The 24,252-nt window shown below is 38.8% G+C and overlaps 1 protein-coding gene and 1 long non-coding RNA gene across 5 annotated transcripts; one reads left to right on the forward strand and one right to left on the reverse strand.

The window, feature by feature from the left end:
• Nucleotides 1–650: 650 nt before the first annotated feature.
• LOC129762404 (zinc transporter ZIP13 homolog) lies at nt 651–13,946 on the reverse strand. Of its 4 annotated transcripts, none has more exons than XM_055760632.1 (5): nt 13,791–13,946; nt 9,778–10,207; nt 2,854–2,973; nt 2,397–2,792; nt 651–2,329 (listed from the first exon to the last, which is right to left on the reverse strand). In XM_055760632.1, exons 2-5 carry the CDS (start codon nt 9,989–9,991, stop codon nt 1,995–1,997), a joined length of 1,065 nt encoding a protein of 354 aa, XP_055616607.1. In that variant the 5' UTR covers nt 9,992–10,207; nt 13,791–13,946; the 3' UTR covers nt 651–1,994. The 4 variants fall into 4 exon arrangements, with proteins under 4 accessions (XP_055616607.1, XP_055616608.1, XP_055616611.1 ...); XM_055760633.1 differs by lacking the exon at nt 13,791–13,946 and adding an exon at nt 13,582–13,761; XM_055760636.1 differs by lacking the exon at nt 13,791–13,946 and adding an exon at nt 11,900–11,971.
• Nucleotides 13,947–21,901: 7,955 nt separating this feature from the next.
• Nucleotides 21,902–22,419, forward strand: LOC129778066 (uncharacterized). Its single transcript, XR_008743366.1, has 3 exons — nt 21,902–22,044; nt 22,105–22,163; nt 22,219–22,419. It is a non-coding gene; the product is annotated as an uncharacterized LOC129778066 (long non-coding RNA).
• The last annotated feature ends 1,833 nt before the right edge of the window (nt 22,420–24,252 follow it).

The raw sequence follows: 24,252 nt of genomic DNA on the forward strand, positions 1-24,252 counted from the left end.
ATTGAGAAATGCTCGAGTTATAAGCGTTCCAAATCTTGCATTTTTTCCTACTTGTTCAGTGCCTAGATTTCCATTTCACCCCCTATATCTTCCGGTTAGACGTAGTCCTACGTCAAAAATGCAACTCCATTACATTTAGCAGAAAAAATCATGTACCAAATGTTGTAACACGTCTTGGAAATCAAAATGTAGAGAAATAGTGTGTTAAGCTTTGTCAAACGCTTCTCACATAACTTCCAGTACCCATACACAATCAAGCTTTTATATATCACATACGTAAGGCCCATTCTGGAATACTGTAACATCGTTTGGAACCCGTATATGGTCGTACATGAAAAACGCATTGAGTCAGTCCAGAAACAGTTTCTCCTATTTGCACTCCGTAAGTTGAACTGGACATCATTTCCACTTCCTTCATATGAAGCACGCTGCATGCTCATAAACATCCAAGCACTAAAGGAACGCCGTAAATTTGCAATGCTTTCTTTTGTTAATGATTTATTTTTCAGAATCTAGTCTTTGTCCTGATTTTCATGAGAAATTCAATTTTGTTGCAGAATCAGAATTATTTTCAGTGTATTATGTCTAATGGAGGCCTGTCATACAAATGAAACACAAATTTCTGCAAAACTCGAGAACTAATCAAGCAAACGGAACCGCATTTGGCATGTGAAGGTTGTAGGGCGCAAGAAATATTTCTATGGTGGTTCTATGCTCCTTCCCGCTCTCTAATGGAGGGCTGCCATATAAATGTAACACAATTTTTTTGCATAACTCGAGAACTAACCAAGCAAATGGAACCAAATTTGACAAAACGAAGTTTTAAGGAGCAATGAATGTTTCTGTGGTGGGCAACTTCCCTCCTCGACGCGCTTACCATCTGCGCTATTGCTAGATTTTGCCAGCTATTGCCAGATTTTACAGTCAAACAATAGTTTTCGTGCGGCTGCTGAAAAATGGGCTATTCTGAACTAGCTGATGTAGAGTATTTCGTCTTGGCAAAACGAGATTCTATCTGTTCGTGGATGACAGTAATTCCTGTCAGTTCACAGACATTCTTTGGTGTGTCTCTGCGAGCAACTTCTGCCTCTTCAGCTCGCATTTTTCAGAGGGTTCCTTTCGATATTCGGGTTCAAGGAACATTCCTACAGGTGATACACTTTCTTTCCGTTCGGTGTTTACGATCAGTTAGTTTAGTTTCAGGACTATCGGATTAGTTTTCCCACCATCGACAAATACACAATTTATCTACATCTTAATCATCACGAGCAAATTTTCACTAAAATCGATCACTTTTATTAGTTTAGCTTGAATATCATACGTGATATCACAACGCATCGCCTTCGTTGGCGTCAAACATCTTCAAATCTATACTTCCTTCTTTATCTTTGCCAATCTGTTCGAGTAGTGAACACGCGCAAACGCTTCGATGCGCACATGCAAATCCATCTGCGTTTGCATTTGTATCTCCCCTCTCTATAGTAATTATATACACAATGTAGTGAAGAAAAACGACCTACAGATTATCGAATCTTACCACACTAGGTTTGCTCCGTCCAATAACTGACTAACAACTAAAGAGTTTACATATATATATGGAGTGTTTTTTGATGAACACTTCCTCGACTGTCCGCCGATTGCTGATTGATAACAATATCACATGGTGGAATGAGCCCACGTTAAAAAGCCGCAAGACCGGAGCAAAACGGGGGCTATTCCAATTAATCGCACCGAGTTTTTTTTGTTTGTCTGCTTTGTGCTATCAAACAGTCATTAACAGAGTTTGGGAATTAACAGGTTAATTTGTTAAGGGTCTAGTTTATTACCTACGCGTTAGTAATTTGATGTGTTAGGGCTATGGCATACAGAATACACGATTTCCATCGAGGAGATCGTGGCAGAGTTCCATGAACTAGAGCACAATTTGGGGAAAACATCTTGTGTGTGGGAAATCATTGGGTGGGGTGACATTCCGCTCACACAGAGAGAGATTTCTAGTGTTCGAAATACACGGTCATAATCGCCATCAGTGCAATACCCAGCAGCAGAGCGGCAAACTGTTTAATCGATTCGCGCGGTTCGCTCTCACTTATAAGGTCGGGTAACACCGTTACCAGGGCGATGTGAAGAAATCCTCCCGCGGTGAAAGGCATAATCCAAGATGTTCGAGCTTCCATCGCGGTGGTGGCTCCCGAGCCACCAATCGCTACAAGCGCCCCTAGGAGACCTGCTCCAGCGGTCAATAGTTGGGCTTTGGCCGCGTCCCATCGGCTGAAGCCGGACCGCAGGAGGATTGCGAAGTCACCCACTTCGTGGGGAATTTCGTGGACTAAAAAAGAATATATATAACTATCAACATTCCAACCGCGTCAATAGAAACCAAAAGCAACACTTACGCAAAATGGCAAACGTGGCCAGCACGCCATGTCGGAACGATACCAGAAACGAACCGGCGACCGCTAGCCCATGGGTAAAGTTGTCTATCGAGTTCGCCAACAGATTCAGATATCCCGCCACCTTCTTGCCGGATTCTTTCTTCTCTTCAGCCTTTCCCGCCAGGAAACATCCATTGGGCACATCCTCGATATCACAGGATCCACCGCCACAGTTACCCACGAAGCCTTCGGGTAGTTTACCACTTTTGCGCAGTAAACATGTCGCTATTTCGACACACTTCGGCTGTGGGTTGTCCTCATCGGCGTTCGCATAGCCGGAGAAGATCTTCTCCACGATTGTGAATATCAGCACCCCGCTCAACACCCACATGCCACTGCGCATCGAGGGATGCCCATCTACAAATGGACAAACACTAAAAATGAAAGCGTTCAATTCGTGAGTGCGATGGTAGCATACCTTGCTCGCTCTTCCCCAAGTCGCTGCTCCATGCCTCCGGCAGCAAATGCAGAAACACATCGCCCAGCAATCCTCCGACCGCGAAACTGAGTAGAACTTTGAGTGTTTTCGATTCGGCGGCTGCAAATAAAAAAAGGGAGGGAAGATGAGTTGGATCAGATGGCGACAAAGCAGCATCGATAGCTCTTCACTCGCCGATCGAAGACACTCGATTGCGGTGTGGACTGTTGCAATAAATTAAACAAGACAATAGTGTTCGACAGGAATCGCGTTCGAGAGCTCACGTACCGGGCGATAGTGATCGTTCGTGTGCGCTGGCTGGCTGATAGCAACAAAGTACAACTGCAAGACGTATTCCCTCTCTGACGAAGGTAACGACGCTGCACTGCGCGGAGCTATATTTTGGCTTAAATTAGGAATGCATTTCTATCGTCTCTCCCACGAACCAATGATTAGATTTAGAAATTTAGATATCTGTATAGTTGAAATGTAATAATTTTCTAAACTCAAGAATTGGGGGTAAAATGAAAACCTAAACACAGAACATGTAGAAAAGAATGAAAGATTTCGAATGCTTATAACTCGAACATTTCATAATACAACATGGGCTGAGAAGTCCCGGGATTTTTAATGAAAACAATCATTTTTTGGGCAAACCTGTATTTATTCCTCAACATAGTTTCCTTCGAGGGCAATACACTTGGTATAGCGAGTTTCCAACGAAACGTGTAAGTCTTCGAAATATGCTTGTCAGTCTCTCTGCAGGTTGGTTCACAAAAAAAGTTTTTCGATGTTTATTACTGAAATTAAAACATACCAAAAAGATTTTTTTTTCGATGGGGGTAATATGGACATATATTAGGGGGGATATGGACAGGTTTGTATTATACGAAGCGTAGAAGTTAATTGCTTGTGAGAGGAATCATTTTATTCAACCAAGGTCTGAATTCATCACGGATCTATATATATAAAAATGGAGTGATGTCTGTCTGTCTGTCTGATTCTTATAGACTCGGAAACTACTGAACCGATCGACATGAAAATTGGTATGTAGGGGTTTTTGGGGCCGGGGAAGGTTTTCGTGATATTTTGAGACCCCTCCCCCCTCTCTAAGGGGGGGCTGCCATACAAATGAAACACAAATTTCTGCATTACTTGAGAATTAATCAAGCAAATGAAACCAAATTTGGCATGTGGAGGTTTTAGGATGCAATAAATGTTTCTATGGTGATAAGATACTCCTTCCCCCTCTCTTAGAGGGGGCTGCCATACAAATGAAACACAATTTTTTGCATTACTCGGAAATTAATCAATCAAACGAAACCAAAGTTGGCATGTGAAAGTTTTAGGGTGCAATAAATGTTTCTATGATGGTTAGACAGTCCTTCCCCCACTCAAAGGGGGGGCTGCCATACAAATGAAACACAAATTTCTGCATTACTCGAGAATAAATCAAGCAAATGAAACCAAATTTGGCATGTGGAGGTTTTAGGATGCAATAAATGTTTCTATGGTGTTAAGATACTCCTTCCCCCTCTCTTAGAGGGGGCTGCCGGACAAATGAAACACAAATTTTTGCATTACCCGAGAATTAATCAAGCAAATTAAACCAAATTAGGCATATGGAAACTTTAGGGTGCAATGAATGTTTCTATGGTGGTTAGATACCCCTCCCCCCTCTCTTAGGGGTGGCTGCCATACAAATAAAACACAAATTTCTGCATTACTCGAGAATTAATCAAGTAAATGGGCGGGACGAAGTTTGCCGGGTTAGCTAGTGTTCGATAAATGATGAAAAAATCGAATTAATCCACCTGAAATTAGATGCGGGTAAGACGGACAATGGGAGTATGATGGACATGGTATAGCTATAGTATACATTATTAATTTCAAATTTCTGTTGATGCGAAACCTTTCTACATGCTGTTCTATAATATTGAAACCATCCTATGGCAATGAATACTGATCTTAAGTGGAAAAGGTAAACCAAACACGATTCCGCGTGTGGATGTTATTTTTGTGGCTTCGATAATTGGCATCTTAGGTTGTGAGTTAACAAAGAAGCATAAATAGGTATGTACAGAAAAATAAAATCATTTGTGAGTGGAAAATTTAAATGATCGAAATAATTGGTGGGGTGAAACGGGCAATGGTAGTGAGATGGACTGGGAAAAGTCTGGTCATTCTATTCCTATAGAATGCTCTGCGTCTATGAACGGAAATCAAATCGCCACTGTTTCCAGACACCACAACATCTCAGCTGTGGAGGCGATCTGGCGTAGTGGTAACATCCATGCCTCTCACGCTAAAGGTCACGAGTTCAATTCTCACTCCCGACATTCTTCCAAAAATGGAAGTAAAAGTGACGAACCAGCCTAATGAGTTGAAAATCACTATAATACAGATAAAAAAAAAACATCTCAGCTTCGACAGTATGAGTTTCAAGCTAGATCGATAGTTTTCGAAAAAGAACAAAGCTAGGGTAAACTGCAGGTAGAGATTACATAAGTAAGTGATCAATTGCAACACAACCTGGAGGTGTCCGGATTAAGCTTTTAAGGCGAATACGAAACAGTACACGTATCCTATCTACCTCCAAAATTGATTTTTAGCTCATGTTTTGTCATCCCAATTTATGACATTAAATGAGACATAACAAAACAGAAAATGTCATGACTCACAAATACTGGTAAGCATTTGTATGATATACATGGCACAGCAATATAAGATTAATAGGGCTCTTGCTACACATACATGCAGAGCATCTGTTGGGCAAACATCATATTTACATTCGTAGCTTCTATGCAGCAGAAGCGGATTCATTATCAATCAACGTTCTTGTAGATGATTGAAATATAGTTGCGATCTTTCTATTAGCGCGAAATATTTCATAGAACTAACATGAACTTTGTGAAATAGTTAGACAAGCTATTTACCGTACAAGAGCTTTTGTGTGACGCATATTGCTTAACTTCCTAGCACCAATTTCACGATGTTCATTGAGCGACTTTCCCACTAGATTTGAATCGAAAAAATAACAGGAAATGATTATCAGCATGTTCGGACCTAGATTCAAGACACAGAGGCTCGAGCTCTCGTTCGAACGCTTCCTTGTATTTTCCATGAATTAGCCAATTGATGAATTTTCTTCGTTTCCGATCAATTCTCTTATAACCATATTTCACTTCTCCGCAGAGCATTCAGGTACCCGGAAATCATATCTGAGGATAGGTTGTTCTTCTTGGCTGAATATGTTCTTTATTTCAACATAATCATCTGCTTTTTTGACGAAACTAACCACCGATTAAGGATATCTGCACACGAATATTCATTATAGTTCACTTCTTCACGATACCAGCATTTCAGGGCAAAAAGCACAAAGCCTAAATGGGAGCACACTTCACTTAATCCGGCTATAAAATTGCAACTTGCAATTTGCATTGTTTCTGTGAAACTTTTTGAATAATCAATCTGCTTCAATTGATATGGATCATACCCATAACAGAAATTTCTATTTTTCTCCGTGTATATGGCTTTGACGCTTAAAGTGAATATTTTTATGTAAAGAGACTGTGCCGATAGAACCCCTCGTTATAGCGATGCAACGTTACATATCGACGACAACTTCACTCGGCATTCGATCCATAAAAACCAGTTCGAACGGAAACAAAACAAACAGAGATCTTTCTAAAGACAAAAAGCGAATAATCGAATCATCGTTAAAAGCAGTGCATCAATTAAAATTCTTTCCATTTTTTCTCAAATGATAGTACACCAAATTTGTAAGTTTATTCGTTATGAAGATTAAATTTGAATTCTAAATAAATGAATTATTGTAGCTTGAAGCACACAGAAACAAATATCGTGTTTGCTATCGAGAGTTGGCGAAAATCTATCCCCACAGAGACATATATTCGCATGTTATTAATATAGTGTAGCGCGTAATTTCTAACTATTTCGCTAAAATAATTATTTAAATAAAGCTCAATCTTGTCGATCCATACAAATGCTATGCAGCGATCTCTTTTGCCTGCCCAACACATCACTAATACATATGCACGCTGCAAGCGCCCTATACGAGAGAGCAAATAAGCTTTCCGCATGCTTTGCCACATACACGGTCCAGACCGAGATAGATATTGTTCTCCTTCATGTGCTTCTTTTTACACCTAGAAAACACTTCCCAACTTCATTTTATAATCAGGTGCAATATTGGACCTGATCAAGAACATCACTGTTACGTACGCTTTCACGTCACTTACACTTCACTTAATCTTTTTGTGTCTATCATCATTGTCACGGACAGTTGCGCGTAAAAATGAACTCCGTGAAGTGAAAGTGTTCATTCTCGTTTATAAGAGACATGTTGGTTGCATAATGTTGGGTGTTTGAACGTTGTGTCGGTTGCATAATTTTGGACGTTTGAACGTTATGTAGGTAAAATTAATACAGCGTATGAGATAATACTCCATTTAATTAATCGTATATTTTAAAACAAGTTTGCGATTATACCTCGATGATTAGTTTTCTGAATCAAATGCTGGCTCAAAGATGAGAAGGAATACTTGGTTGCTCGGAAATAATGTAGTTGTTGAGCATATGGGAATGTAATTTTACGCTAGAGATAAAACATGACTATTATGTTTAATAATCGAAATCTCGCATACTCTTATACTTAGCTCTGTTTTACTCGTTTGAATAGTGATAAATATTTAGAATCATTTTTTATGAACCGTTTCTACAATTTTGATGAATAATAATATCTTCGACTTTATCCTCCTCACGATCAGTATAATCTGAGCTACTCCCATATGGGATTCTGAAACTTAATCCTCTTATCCTTCCCATTCTTGTGTAATTTGATATACGCGGCATGAGGTTTGATTTAATTATTTGAACAGAAACTGGTCAGCAGCGTCGGTCAGAAGCATAATCCTCATAGAAAATATCTGATGGGTTTCGAGGAATTTGACAAAAGCGGAAGTGATTCAGATTTTCTTTAGACGGATATCAAAATTATGGAAAAAGAACTAGAGAAGAACTGAAAAACAGTATCTTATAAATGCTTTGCCATGATAGACTAATTTTTTCCTTGTTTGAAACTTATTTCACTTTTTTAGTGTTCTTTCCTTCAAAGTATGTCTTCAAAACAATACCGTTGAAAATATCTATAACGTAAAAAGTTATGATTATCGTCCTGATTCCGGTCTGGTCCGCCAATTGTGAAAGTTTGAATTACAAAAAACTAACTCTGCAATGTTGGAAAAACTTTACAGTTATTATTTTATATCCAAAATATCAACAAATCAATTTTATACAGAATCAATCATAATAATCGTATTTGGGCCAGTGACCTCCATTGTCATTTCATGGTGTTGCAATTCTCTTTTAGTCTAATCCTAAAAATAGAAACAAAAAATTTCCGTTCATTCAAGACAATCGTAAGTAGACCTTCGCCATGTTTCAATGGGCCTACGGGAACTACATTTTTAATCCTTAAATTCATCCCATAGCACATTTGCCGAATCCAAATAAACAAATGTTCGTCCTCTGGATACGTCAGAATTTCATTCTAAAAATTCCACCAGACGGGTAAATTGCTGTTTGTTTATCTTTTGTTTCTTAAACAAGACAAGACAAGATTCAACAAGTTAGCAAAAATGCTAAATAAATACGAAATTAAACTTACTCCATTCCGCGTGACTAGCTTTCACCATCTAAAACACAAGTGACAAATATAGTAGATGTCGACGGTCATGGAGAGCTCCTGACGATTTTTTGCCCTTGTTGGATGTGAACCACTGCGTCCATTATTTTGAACTATTGTGATATGCCCCATTTTCTCTACTGAGATCTGCATCTTGTTAGAGCCCCGTAATTGCAGAGCAAATGTTCCGAGGTTTCGCTTTCGGCATTACAAAAGTGACAAATATCATCTTGTACTGAACCTATGTTTTTAAGTTGTTATGTCGTTTTGTTTATTTTTTTAGCCTCATGGCGGGTTTACATTAGGGAGATCTATAGCTATAGATGGATTTATATACACCGTGAAAATAGGTGTAAACGGGTGAGAATAAATATCATACACTTATTCGAGGTATATATAACTTGAATAAACTTGAAAAAAGCATATTTAAACGCTTGTGGATTTCTCACTGGTGAGAAATCACTAAAGTTGGATGATATATTTTAGACTAGTGATATATTCGGGTGAAGAAATATGATGAGATTTATAGAAATCACATCAACCGTTTACACTAGTGTGAACTTCTATAATGGATATATTCATATTTCGGTGAATTTATTCACCTGAAGTAGAATTGCATCCAACTTTAGTGATTTCTCACCAGTGAGAAATCCACAAGCGTTTAAATATGCTGAATTTATTCAAGTTATATATACCTCGAATAAGTGTATGATATTTATTCTCACCCGTTTACACCTATTTTCACGTGAATAAATCCATCTATCGCTATAGATCTCCCTAATGTAAACCCGCCATAAGAGTCCCGTTTTTATTCCTGAACAATTTGTTCAGTCTACTTTTGAGTGAAAATCGATGTTAATGATAGCGAACCATATCGTATCTCATCGGAGTTTTATTTTCTTCTATGTGCTTCGACAGTGTTTGTGCTTGTCAATAACGATACACGAGTGCTGTGGCTCATGAATGCGAATATCAGCAACCTTGAGTGAGAGTGTGAACGAACGAACGCTCGCCGAAATGAACATATGGAACATTTGACTCAATATTCCGCGAGGAAGCGCGCTTCAATCTCTTCCTTCCAACTGTGATAACGGTGTCATTTAGTTCTGGTATATGGATACTGCGAAATCCTAGTTCAGAACATGTTCTCTCGTGGCTTTCGCTCTTATCGTTGATCAACACCACAACCATAACGGAAAACGAAATTCACTACTCACGATCTTTAAACTCAGCATCTTTACTGTCCTTGTCGCCGCCCGGTATCACCAGCAGTGGTAGGATCCCGCTCAGTCCGATGAGGGCCGACCCGAGCAGCGAGAAAACCCACGGCGTGTACTCCATCGTCTTGAAGTACGTCGGGACGTAGTTCTCCATCATCTCCCGGTACAGGTAGACGAGTGTTTCGTCCATGAAAACGGTTGAGATGTTCATCTCTACACACCCCCTGGCCGCAAGGTGATCCAACAAGTTAGACACCCTTAGTTTAAGCTTCGGTAATTATCCGGACGTCCAGTTGGGAAGAAAAAACGGGGGAAAAATAAAAATTAATTTCGAACAACGGTCTGTTCGCGGTTGATTTCGCAGCAATCCGTTCTAATTTATCGGCACATTTCGCGGAACCGGTTGTCACACAGCGGGATTTCGCGTCTGGAACGAATTGGGAAAAAAGAAGAGCACAGATTAGATTGATTCAAGGAATCGAAGAATGCGATAAAAGTGACCGGCGCAACCGAGACATGGGCTTCGACTAACTTGCTAAGATTGCGAATCTATCATACGGTGGCTGTTTTCTAAGTTTGTTTTCAGCGCCGAGCAGAAGAATAGCGTAAATGTTACCAACACAGAGAAATAATTCCTCGAACGCTGCATGGGCTGCGAGTTGTGGTGTCCGCCAAACCATTCAAAAACAAAACAAAGCGTCTTGGTTTTGTGGAAGTGTTTGAGTAGTCGGGACCTGACTGATTGATAACTTATCAGCGCTATCGTGAGCGAGGGTGGGATCGATTGGTTTGTGCGCCAAGCCAGCAATAAATCGGGTATAATCGGACGGAATTTGGTACGGAGCATTCTTTGTGTTCGGATTTGTTTGCTCGATAGTTGGCGATATGATTGTGGTTCGGTGGAGAACTGTTGATGCGAAGCAAACACAACTTATGATGTAGACAGACAAAATGCCTGGTTACTACAGCCGACAATAATGTCTGTATTGTATCAACAATTGTTGTCCAATTGACTCGTACGATACTGCACAAAACGAAATTCGCTGCTCGAATCGGAGATATGCGCTTTACCGCTCTTCAAGGTCGTCAACCCGAATGTACACGTGAAAAAGATAAGAATTGAGAGATAGTTTTTTCAAATTCATCCCAATAACAACGATCGACCGGGCCTGCAAAAAACCATTGGTTCACAGCACATAACCATGAGCAATTTCCCTACCTGCAGAAGCAACCAGTGCACCATTGATCATGACTCAGCGCCAAAGATCACGTTGGTAGAGAACGTGCTCTCGCATACCAAAACCACCCGACGTTGAACCATGAAAACGGTTTTGTTTATTTTGCGCACGGCACTCGCCTTTCAGTCAACAATTATGGTTTTCACCCGCCACGATAGTGTAAACCACATATGGTTTGTTCGAGCCATTACAGCAGTATTTGTAACCATACCGTGTAAACAAGTTAAGCTTTCTGCCATCTCTCTGCCACTTTGTGGTGGAGAACAAAGAAGTACACTTATCAACCATGTGGTTGACATCGATGTGTGCGTGTTCGCGTGGTTTCCTTCTGCGTACCATTCGACGTGAATGAGTAAGCGGATTTGGCAGCTTACATCGTCGATGCTATGGGCTGTATTTGATTCCCTTTTTATTCTTCTGTTTCTAAGTACATGCTTCCTAAGCTGTGACATTATTCTAATCGATGGTCCATTCTCTCTTGTAAAAATCCTTCTAGAGCGCTCATCCTTTCCACTTTTTAAATGTCACTTTTGTTACAAACGAAACCAGTTTCAGAGTTGTTATCCTTGAACCTGGCAAAGTACCGGCCGAAGCCGGGAACTAAAGCGAGCATGTGGGACAGTGGGACGCAAGGAAGCCATGCTGTCCAGGCGAGTCATCATAACGCCACGAATTTGGATAGCAGAAGCGGGTGTGCGAATTTTTGTCACGCGTATTCGAACCATCCAATCGTTGTTTGTTTACCAATTCGCAAGGTGAATGGGTTTGTTGTTTTTCAGCGTTTAAAGGTTTGAATGCTTCCGTATGTGTTACACGCTTCGAAAGGTTGCTAAGGAAAATGGTTATTCATTCGATTCACTGTAAAGCCGATTCTTGCTTACTAGTTCTGATAGTTCAACCAACCCGCACAAGGACACAAAACCCTTCTCGTTTATCCATTTCTGAATATGCAGTGTCCATTCACAACCAGAGTTGCCAACTATTTTTTTGAAAAATCAGGGAGAATGAAAAAAAAATCAGGGAAAATCAGGATAGCTCATATGGGGTTGTCTGGAAAGTTTGAGATTTTTGAGAAAACAAAAGTATTATTTTTTGAATTTTATATGCACAGTGTTGTTTTGCAATCAATCAGGAAGATCTGAAATCTTTCAGGTAGCCTAACAATTCTAAACATTATCTAATTATGGAAGCTAATTTGTCCAGTTGCGAGCAGTATTTATGGGAATGTATCGACTGGTTGCTTGGTAGAAACTCACAATATAGAATTCCTCTCCAATACCACCTGAACCAGATTAACTTCAAAATTTAAAAAATGTCGACACTGTACCTTCGAAAATGCGAACAGATAAAGTATAATCGAAAGGAAGAGTAGGCATTATATAAGCGCGGACAAGAAAGCTTTTTAATTTAGACTATTATGACAGTTCTCATACACAACCAGCAAAACTCCCAGTATATTTATATGGATTTTTGACGTAAATCTACGTCTTACATTAAGGGTGCCAAATCAGGAAACAGGTCACGTTTTTATGAAATAAAGTTAACGTTAATAACTATTTTTGCTGCGAACGGATTTTAACGATTTGCATATCAATCGAATCGAAAATTTTCTAAGATTTGTTTGATATGCTATACATTACAATCCCATAGTCTATATATGGATTAAATTGATGAAAATTGGAAGCATTCCCATTCCCCCATACATTTGTTCTGTCCTTCTGTGTGCTTTCCCGAACAGAGCTGTTAATAACGGGCAACTTATGCAGCCGCTAGAATAGAAACAACGGAGGGGGATAGCGAAAAGAGAATATATGGGAAGTAAACTCCTCCCTTGCATAGTGAGTAAACTGTCGCTGGCATATAAGTATTGCATCTCCTTTGAGGAAAATTCTCAGAATCTTCGTTCTGCTCTTTTTGTGTTTTATGTTTTCCCTCAAACCGTGAACGCTAGCGAATATTTCACATGAAGTGTGTTTCGATGTTTCATTTTTATCGCTGCAACTGTGTGCATCTGTTAGACGCGTGTTTGATGCTTGTTGAATGGCGATTCCCGGAAGATGCCTCTCGATAAATACTCAGTGCAATGCGTGGATTGATTTAAAGAAACAAACAGCGACATATAACCAAATAGTGTATTGTTCTCGCAAAGGTAAGAAAGAATCGTTGCTTCTCGAAATGGTTCTACAAAACCACGCAAGCCATTAAAACTTTTCAGGATCCCCGGAACTTTTTACTAAACAGCTATTCATGGAATTTCAACGTATTCGCAAATAATATCCGAAATGATAAACCAACAAATTAAAATAAGATTGCGTAGTCCTACGTCCTATGCGGTCGTGTCTCGGACACAACCCCTCGATTTTTTTTTCTAAGCAAAAAGTAAAAGGTAAAAAATGCAAAAAAAGCAAAAAGTAAAAAATCAGGGAAAATCAGGATCATTTTATAAAAATCAGGGAAAATTGAGTGTTTGTCAAGATATCAGGGAGCGTGCCAAAAAGTCTGGGAAATCCTGAAAAATCAGGAAGGTTGGCATCTCTGTTCACAACAAAGAAAGCACACTTACACTCTCTTCAAAATGATTCCGGAAACGAGAGTAAAATTTTCGCTTCTCTTGCAAACAATTATGTCAAAAAACAAAGTTCGAAACCCGAGGAACACATCTGATCGCAGCCTACTTCTATAGGCGGAACAAATTCCTCGCCAAACCACGATTTGTTTTGCTTTCGACACACTGGAGGAATATTTTCTTTTCACCGCTCCACTCAAGCTTACCTAACCAACAGCTGTCGATGCTTAACTTCGCTCTATTGGCACATAACAGCAGTACACATATGTAAATCTAACCACCGAATCAGCTTAACTAAGCTGCATTGAGTGGGGAAAATTGTTTTTATTTTGTTACTTTTGCGTATTGAGTGTGTGTTTTGACAATTATCACTTATTATCTCTTTCTTCCCTTCTCATTTCGCGACGTGTGGACGGAATGTCGGAATTTCGGGTGTTGTTGTATCTCACAACCAGATGGCAGGACGTTTTTCTGTATACACTGAACAAAATGAAACAGATCCTACAAACAAATTGTATCTAAAGGGAAATTAACTCTCAGTTTTATGAATAAACCGAAAGTTACAATAAAACGCAAATTGGTTGACATTTTATGGAGAGTACGAATAGCATATGCAGCACACCCCCGATCCCCGTTCTTTTAAATTCTGATCGTCCACTGTTTAAGTGATTCCGTTAGTTAGGCGTCGTGCACAAATTACGTTATACCAGGGACAGACATATAGCTGTACTTGCGTTGTACGTGTACAGCGTTGTACTGGTACCATCGTAGCATGACAGACATACTTTGGTTGTACATTGCACCGCATGTCAAATTGACAATCAGAAATTCGACCAATTTTCACCTAATGTTTCAATGAAAAAGTTTTTTATTCAGCGTCTGAACTATCAAACACAACACACAAGTTTCCAATCTGAGTTATTAACTTAAGAGAAAGTTAATGAAAAGAATATTTACCAAGTGTTTTGATTCAGTTTGTTCATGCTACCCACCACTAACCGTTTGTGGCGTTGCGCACAGTACGACTGTAGTCATGTACAACGGTGAAACAGGTCGGTACAGATACAGCGATTGTACCGAGTTGCTTGCATGGTTCTAGCGCTGTACATGGTGACAGACATACATTTTTCGAAGTACAGCGCAAGTACAGCTGTATGTCTGTCATAAGTATTACGCGATAAGGAGGGGGGGGGAGGTGTCGGGGTTGCGTTACTTTCTGTGTATTAGAGATAGGAAATTGCGTTACGAAGGGGGGGGGGAGGTGGTCCAAAATCCGGATTTTTAGCGTTACGTAATTTGTGCACGACGCCGTATCAACGGAAACGAACTTTTAGAATGTACGAAATATTTCGACAAATATTTCTACTGTACATCAGATTCGATGAAATGTTTTTTTATAGAAAAAAAAAATGAACGACTCTTCTGTCTAGCTAACCTATTAACAAATATACAGCAGATATTTTTGAAATTTGGTAGTTTTGTTTCTTATCGCAAGATATTAGGCTCGCATTTTATAATTTTTTTTTAATTAAGAAGCTCATTTCCATTTTAGGGTGGACAGAAAACTAATGTTTAACCCTTTTTACAAAAATTCATAACTGGACCGAGTGTTCTTTAAAAAAATACTACAATGGATTTTGGATTTTGTTTTTGCAATCATTGATTTTATTTGTGCGAACTAGGGTATCCAAGTTTCCCTAGTTATTGTTATTCCTCGAATTTGGTTTGGCTCCTCCTCTCTGGGGCCACCAATTTTACTCAGGAAAACTATTTCACTGGATTTTAGAAGTCTTTTCGAAATCTTGCATTAATAATTAAATCTCTTTTGAGGGCTAAAGTAAATCACAGTAAATCACGAACCCTTCAAAATACGACGCCTCGAGATTGATCCGTCCGAGTGTACTATGTGGTCTGCTTTTTGGATTGGGATTTGCCCTGTTATTCTTACCAGTGTTCTTTGACCTCCTTCCCTGTTAGGAGTTCTGGTGTTGCCTTGCGGATGACTCAGCTGGAATTGGATGGACTCGGGGGGAAATCAAATCGTCATTTTTATTAGTAGTATTTAGTTGAGATTTCTATGTCGATAAGCACGCATTGAATGTATTCTAGAGTAACAAGCTATAGAATACGCATAACATCAGTGCAAGTCGAAAGTTTCTTTGACGAGAAATCCCGCGGCCAGAATGGGAATCAAGCCCGAACCCCCGATATGATAATGTGTGACACCGACCATTCTTCAATTTTCAATAGTAGTAAACAATATCAAACACCGAACATGGAAAAAATCAACTGAAATATTCAAGGTAACCTAACCATGTACCGACAGGTTCGAAGAACAGACTGAAAAAATATTTTAGGCATCCAATAATTGAATATTTGCTTGTCGGTAGGTATTTCCGTTAAGATAAGGGTTGAGATTTTTCAATTGTTCGATAGTTAGTTTCATGACATATACTATTTTCTTCAACGTAAAAGATTGTTATGGAGTGCCGAAATTGATTGACGCAAAAATCTCATTAATCCATCATGAAATGACTGAGCAATAAGCATTTGAAATTGGACAATTTTCACGGTGTGCTCGATTTTCGATTTTCAATTTGTACCCCAATATGTTCCCGAAAGACGTAATCCTACGTCAAAAGTTTCGAGCACACTCAAATGGACCTTTTCCTGTTCCAAATAAACAAATAAACAAATAAACTTAATATGGTATCGATTGCATCGTCATTATGCACAGCATGAGCTTTTGAAAAAAAACCGGGAGTTAATACTCATAACCTATATGTTTTTTCAAACTTCAAAATTTCGAAGACCAATTTTCAATGCAGGGGATTTCGTTTGGCGACTACAGCAAAGTCTTCAAAAGTCTGGCTCAGCATAGAGTAGTAGCTTCCGGCCTTTTAATCGATAGCGTAGAAGTCTGTTGTCGGTAATTAGTCAGGCAATCTTTTCCAGCCATTTCGTCTCTCTTCTATGTAGCTGGCATCAGAATCCGGAATTTGGGGCGCACAGCCGGTTTCTTGCTCCCATTTGTTTTGGCATTTGTACCGTTCGCCCTAAAGTGTGTTGAAATAACCTCCAGATAATACCAGAGACAGACATACAGCTGTACTTGCGTTGTACGTGTACAGCGTTGTACAGGTCGTACCATGACAGACATACATTGGTTGTACATTGTACCGTATGTCAAACTGACAATCAGATATGTTTCCCATTTCCACCACATATTTCAATGAAAAAAGTTTTTATTAATGTCTAAACTATCAAACACAACAAACAAGTTTCCAATCTGAGTTATTAACTTAAAAGAAAGTCAATGAAAAGAACGTTTATCAAGTGATTTGATTCTGCTTGTTCATGCTATCCACCACTAACCGTCTATGGTGCTGCGCACAGTACAACTGTAGCCATGTACAGCGGTAAAACAGATCGGTACAGGTACAGCGATTTTTTTTTTTATCCAAAATATATATTTTATTAAGGCTCATATGGCGTCAGCCTAACGGGGCCGGGAGTTCAATATTTTGACAATGTTTGCTTAGACTATGTTAGTAATATGTAACCGATTACTCGCGGTTGACTCGAGGTTAGTATTACAAGTGTTCTCATAATTGGTATGTCGCAGTCTTCGATGCTCTGTACGTGTGCCCGACACGGGATACTTCCTATTGGGATGCAGCTGACCATTAATCAGCAACGCCCCCCATAGTCTGTACCCCATATCTAGCGTGGTGCGTCTTTCTCGACCCGAGGAATCCAGGACAGAATGGTCACTAGCCGGCGCAATCATCAGCTCGTGTAGAGTTGTCATGAGCGGTACAACCTTTGGCTCTTGTTGAATAATCAGTGGACTGCACAACCTTCGGCCCGTGCATCTGTAAAAAGTGTGTGTATGTATTGCCGCGACTAAGTAAAAGTTTATCGATCGGATAGGAGGGATATGAAACGGGGACACAACGAAGGAAACATCATTAAACGTTGACATCGGCGTTTCTGAGGAACAAGTATAGATGAAGCAGAAGATCAGGATCACGGCTACCTAAGATATCCCGGACGGGAATATCCGATTGTCTGCCTTGTGCTCTCAGTGTTCTAGAGAGCTGAGAGCGAGCAGCATGGAACCGGATACACGACCAGACAACATGCTCGGTACAGCGATTGTACCGAGTTGCTTGCATGGTTCTAGCGCTGTACATGGTGACAGACTTACAATTTTCGAAGTACAACGCTAGTACAGCTGTATGTCTGTCATAAGTATAAGCTACATTACTTGATGCATTCTTGTGAGTTCTGATAATCAATATTAGCGTTTATTATAGTTAATGAAAATTTTGCAGCTAAAAATACAAATATGACAATTACATTGAAAGTGGTTTGTGCGATGGTTGGTATCAGGTTGTCTCGTTTCAAATACGCTGGATTTAGCAGTAAAACGTGTGCTTTCTATACTTCATTTTCATTTTTATATTTAGTCTTCGATAAAAAAAACATCGCATAGACACTTATAAACTAATTCTTGATATAACATATATTATGAGATGTTAAAGTCAAATTTTTCTAGAACTTCGTTAAATAAACGGCAAAATTTATCCAGTGGGTTGTTCTGTCCATATTGAGTCCTGTCAGTTTGTGGCCGGAAAAACTTAACACGTCGGGTCGGTCTCAATATGCGTGAAATCAATTTTTTCCTAGTAGTTCGGTGAGGTCTATGCTGTTGGAAACGATATCAAAAATTAAAAACCACTGAAGGATTATTCTCTTTTTTTCCAGTGTCGGCAGATGAAGGAGTCTGCAGCAATCCTCGTAGGTAGGCGGGTATAGAGGATCGGACCACGGTAGCAGTCGAAGAGCGTAGCGAATAAAACATTTTTGCACGCTTCCGATTCCCCGGATGTGAAACGGCACTCATACTGGAACAGCATACTCTAGTATATTGCGAAGTATAGAACAGTACACGGTTTTCAGGCAGTACACACGTACACATATTCGAAAGATAGAGTGTTCCTACGAATGAAACCCAACATTGAGAAAGCCTTGGCGGTGTTTAATGCTTCGTGTTCCACGAATCTCAGTTTGTGATCTAGATATACACCGAGATCTTTTATTACGGTGACTCGTTCGATGGTCGAGGATGACATTTTGTAGCTGAAAGTAATTGGTGAACGTGACCTGGAGAACGTTATGGCATTGCACTTCCGTACATTTACTTCCAAGCCGTTTATATCACAAAATTCAGTAAGCACATCAATATCCAACTGAAGTGCGCAACAATCCAACGGAGACGTTATGCTTCGAAAAACCTTCAGATCATCAGCATACATCAACTTCAGAGATTTCATCATTTTATACAGGTCGTCAATGAATAATACGAATAAGAGTGGGCCCAAATGATTTCCTTGTGGAACTCCGAAAGAAATATCGAAGGTTGAAGATATCTGTTGTCGCTTTTTCATTCTTCCATTCCAAATTGGAGATGTAACACATTAAGTTTGTTATTGTACGACGTCTTCTAACAAAACCATGTTGTTCTTCGGTGATAACGTGATGCACGGACTCATATATAGCATCATGCACCATGCTTTCGAGTACCTTCGGCAAACAGCTGAGTATGAAATTGATCGGTAGTTGCTAACATCGCATTTATGAATCGGAGTTATTGCCGCTATTTCCCACAAACTCGGGAAAACGCAGTCGTCGAATGACCGATTGAAGATTATGGAAACAGAAAAGGCGAGGGAGACCGTACAGTTTTTAACAAATAGAGAAGGCAGTCTGTCCGGACTTGCGCCTTTTGAAGTATCAATGGATACAAATTTTCGGATGATATCTTGTTGACTGAAGTTTACTCGTGGTATATTGAGATTGTAGTGCGGCGAACTGTTCAGGTACGATTCTGTCCAGGGTGGTGAGTTATTACTTAGCACACTTTGAAAGAACGACGAGAACAAGTTTGCAGAATCCAACACAGTTTCAGCAGACACCCCGTTGAAGCGAATGTTGATGGGTATACCTTTTGATTTTTTGCGGTTTGCGATGTAGTCTTCATAGGGGTTTGCTGACTTAAATTGATGTACATTTTTGGAGTACGACCCCATTAATTCATTAACATCAATGCCGTTTTCTTCCCGTTTTTTTTTTCAATGGTACTCTCTTAACGTGAAACCCCGAACTAAGTTGTGGCACACTCCATATTCCGTCAAAGTCTAAGATAAGATCAGACAATAGGGGGTCTTTTACGGGCCAAATTTCTGTCAGATACGGACCAAAATTTCTGTCAGTCGTTCTGATTTCTGATTGGCTGATTTCGATAAATTTTGTAAACAAAGTCGATTTTTTCAGTGTTGCCAATAGAAATAGATAGAGTTGGATTTGTATTGAATTTAGAAATAGTGAATTTAATGAATATTACGATATTTAGTTTAAAAGAAATGTGAAGGAATTATATGCATGTTATGTATGTGTTTTGACGTAGGATTAAGTCTTTCGGGAAAATATTGGGGTACAAATTGAAAATCGAAAATCGAGCACATCGTGAAAATTGTCATTTCTTGATGGATTGATGAAATTTTTGCGTCAATAGATTTCGGCACTCCATAACAATTTTTTGTTTTGAAGAAAATGATATATGTCATGAAACTAACTATCGAACAATTGAAAAATCTCAGACCCTATCCTAACGGAAATACCCACTTCTGATTGGTCGAAATTGACGACACATGCGGCGGGTCCCTAACAGAGACATCAAAACCAAGCTGCCTGGGGGAAATCGACATTGAAAATACATGAAAGTAGAGGGTAGTGATCTCCGATTTATGAAATTAATCGTTCATCAGCTTATCGAATACTTTTCAGCAGTTTGATATGCGATACGATTAATCGCCCCAAATAATCGATTAATCGATTAATCGTCACACTGAGAGGAATAATTAGTTAGACTAATATTTCTCATTTGCTAGAAAGTCATCTAGAATGTTCATTCCGCCTGATAATCAATTATTATCTTTTACGCTAAACTCGTAAACGAAGCTCAATTCGCGTTAACGGAATTAAGCTCCCTCGACGAGTTCAGGGGAGCGTCAAAGATAATAATTGAAGTTCAGGATGGAACTGCAGCGGCTGTACGTTTTTTTCTCTGGATCGATTAATCGACGAAAATTATTCGTTCGCTTCGATTATTGGTTGCGCAGTATTCGTTCGATTAATAATCGATTTCTGTAGGAAGTATTCGATTAATCGATTAATCGAACGATTATCGGGAATCACTAGTAGGGGAAACTTTTGTTCCTACCACAATGTGTTCCCTAACAGAGACATTAAAACCAAATCAGTATCAAAGAGTTTAACGATGTAATTCTTCAAACATATCTGAAATCAACAGATAGCCTAACGGAATCCTACGTCAACTATGCGGTCGTGTCTCAGACACAACCCTCCTGTGACTTTTTTTCACAATGGAATAAAATGAACGGCAAAACACTCATTTTTCAATTTAGCTTCGTTAGATCCCTAATGCGATTTTACATCTCGGAATATAATTTCCATTGCTAAGAAGAAATGGAAAGTCTCATCATTCACTATGCAGATGGAAGAGTTGTTAGCTCTAGCTCGTAAATATGAAAAAGAGATGGTTGATACCATCCAGGTAGTGTTTTGCTGACTACCAATTGTTACACTGCTGACATGTTCCTTCCCGCTGACTTATTTTGATGATGTAAAGAGCTGTATAGAACAACAAATTTTGTTCTGTTCTGCCGAGGAAAATTTTCGCTTCATCGACGGTTACTCTTAGTTGAATTCAATATTCATGCCATGCACATTATCACTAAAATTAAATGAAGTTGAAATTCGATATGATGTTGATGCTGCTTCACTGTTCATCAATTTCTAGGCTGAACATTCTTTTAGCCGATTTGATAGCAAGTCCATCAAACCAACAAGATGTTCTTGTGTATCGACTGTATACGAAGCATTCGGAACTACGGTCATGTGTTGCGAAAGAGTCACAATTTTCAAGTTGTTCCTGAATAGCAATGGAGTTGAGCGCCGTTGTTTTGCACGGAGAAAAGACTCTCCAGATAATCTTGGACAAGTTGTTATGGATATCATTATTATATTATAGATATGGATACTTAAAAGACTTATTTTATCTTTTTAAAACATATTTTTGTGATTGCTTAATTGAAAATATGGAAAATCATTAAATTCGCACCAATCAAATGTTACGATTCATGAAAACCGAAAAAATCCTAAATTTTATAATATTTGGCAACTCTGACATCTTCATGTCATGGATTCGTTTTTGGACGACGAAGAAGAGTAAGAAGCCAGTTGTCTCATCTTCACTGGAGAAAAACATTAGTAGATGCAGCTACTAAATCTTTAGTAACCGAAACATTGGTAAAATATACACGTTTTTTGTACATATTACCAAATCTTTGTAAAACTTATATCAAATGCAATGTACATCCTAACGATTCGTACATTTTACTTCATAGCATGAGTAACCTTGAGTATTTTCAGGCTTAGCAACTGTGTGTGTGCATTCGCCATTTCTCTAGTGGAAGTGGAGCGATTTGGAGGTAAACATTTTGTTTTTATTGATTCATTGTACCTTAATATTTCTTTTTTTTTCAGCTTCTAATTGTAGAAAACAAATTGCACTAAGCAATCATCAGCTGAACTAAACTACCAGCGCCGATTCGGACAACATCGTCTTGGATGAGGAGCAGCAGCACCTGCGCAGATCTTCGGTGTTGGCCCAACTGCTGCTCACAACAAACTTCTGCGAAAATGAAAAACTGCAAAGGTTTGTGTGAATATTAATATTATAATATAACCAAGAATAAAATTATTTGAAAACAGATTTTGAAAAATTTCTCTATTGAAAGAAAAATTTTAACGCTTTCGCGTGAGTTCTGTTACAATACTAAAAAATTTATTCAAAAGTTTCACAATATATACATGGTTCCTTAAACTAAGATTGACGAGGAACATCTCCTCTCTCTCTCTCTTGAAAACCGATAACATATCGGTTTCGTTTAGATCATCTACCTTCCTTGTCCCTTCTTCTAGCGTATGGTAACGTGCAGTCTGAGACGGCTGCACTACCCTAAGAAAATACCTTAAGTTTATAGCACCTCGCCGGTGCGCCTATCTTATTCTTGGATTTCCCCTTTCCATCCTTCGCTCTAAATAACATCCTTTTATTTTATTACACCCTGCTGGTGTATCTGGCTGAGCGCAGCTAGGGATGGAAAAGGGTAATAAAAATGCATCCTAAATGATGCATGCATTAAATTGTTTACCGGACGCTATTTAAATATTCGTCCATTCTGAATTTATGACCGGCAATAATTTCGAACTACAAGCGTTTTCTAGCCTAACAAAACACTTGAGCTCTTACATCTTTTAATTGCCTTACATTGGTCCTTTCTAAACGTTTCTATACCTCGCTTGGAGGTCTTTTCTAAATATAATCTCAAATATTGCTTATCTTATGGATCTGTAACTCGATCCGCGATAAGCCTCAGCTGTCCGTAACATTCCGGACTCCGTAAATCTACTACATAGATTTACTCAATTATAGACAACTATCACGGTTTAAAATAATAGGAATATTTCTTGATTCTTCCTGAACTCTATTTAGCCGTATCATGTCTAATAACGAAGGCGGATCATCATTTCTTCTATTATTTTGTCTATTACTTCTTCTCTTTAATTTTATGTATACGTAAATTCCTACTATTATAATCATTGAAATAACAGTTATGGTACCTCCAAATGTATATACGTGTTTCTTTTTTATAAAATCGTCTTCAGGTATTACTGTATCCTTTATATCTACCTTTTCATATGGATTTCTACTCGAGATAGTTGTATTCAAATTTTCATTTATGTTTGGTTTTTCTAGTACATATGGTAGTTTCTGAATAGGTTTAAAAAATATTCTAGCTTCCCCGTTATGTCCAGATATTTGGGCATAACGAATAGTTTTTTCTGTTAGGATCTTACAATCTGGGAACAGTTCTATGATCGCGTTCTTATAAGGCGGTGACATGGCTACATTATTACAATGGATTATTATCTTGCTAGGGTCGCTCGTTGTGTACAATATAGAGTTGATCTTATTCAATTTTGTTAACATGGTGTATGGTTCTTCCATCATCTTTGTTGAGCATTTTTGTTTTATCGTTTCATGAAGTAATGCTCCAGCTATGCAATCTGGAACTCTGGTTAATTCTGGCTGATTTACTACATAATGACTTTCATTAAGCTTTATTAAATTTCCATCTGGGTAAAAAAATTCATGTTTATTATTAATTGCTATTACATGGTGATCTATTTTTATAACACTTCCATTTTCAGGAATAGGGATTACATTGAATACTTCGAAGTTTTCCTTATTAATAATTACATTTTCCATTATTATATTTACTGTTCCATTTTCAATTTTAATGTTGTATTTAACTGCAAGTGGGTCTCTAAGGATTGAGTATCCTTCTGGTAATTGCTTCTTTATATTTTGAATTGCCTTTTGCATTTCATTTTCGGCTAAAGGGTGAGTCTTAATTATCCTGTATTTTCGAGTTATGCCATCAATCAATTGCAAAGCTAACGTTGTGGTCTCAAAACATTTTCTTGCGAATATATTAGTTCTTTCTTCGGAAT

Source organism: Toxorhynchites rutilus, chromosome 1, assembly GCF_029784135.1.
Source record: "Toxorhynchites rutilus septentrionalis strain SRP chromosome 1, ASM2978413v1, whole genome shotgun sequence".
Classification (NCBI taxonomy): domain Eukaryota; kingdom Metazoa; phylum Arthropoda; class Insecta; order Diptera; family Culicidae; genus Toxorhynchites; species Toxorhynchites rutilus.

Coding starts and splice junctions, on each gene's coding strand:
- LOC129762404 (XM_055760632.1), bottom strand. CDS start 9,991: ATGAACATCTCAACCGTTTTCATGGACGAAACACTCGTCTACCTGTAC. Junction 2,974..9,777: donor AGATGCTGAGTTTAAAGATC/GTGAGTAGTGAA, acceptor TTTTATTTGCAG/CCGCCGAATCGAAAACACTC. Junction 2,793..2,853: donor CTTGGGGAAGAGCGAGCAAG/GTATGCTACCAT, acceptor GTCCATTTGTAG/ATGGGCATCCCTCGATGCGC.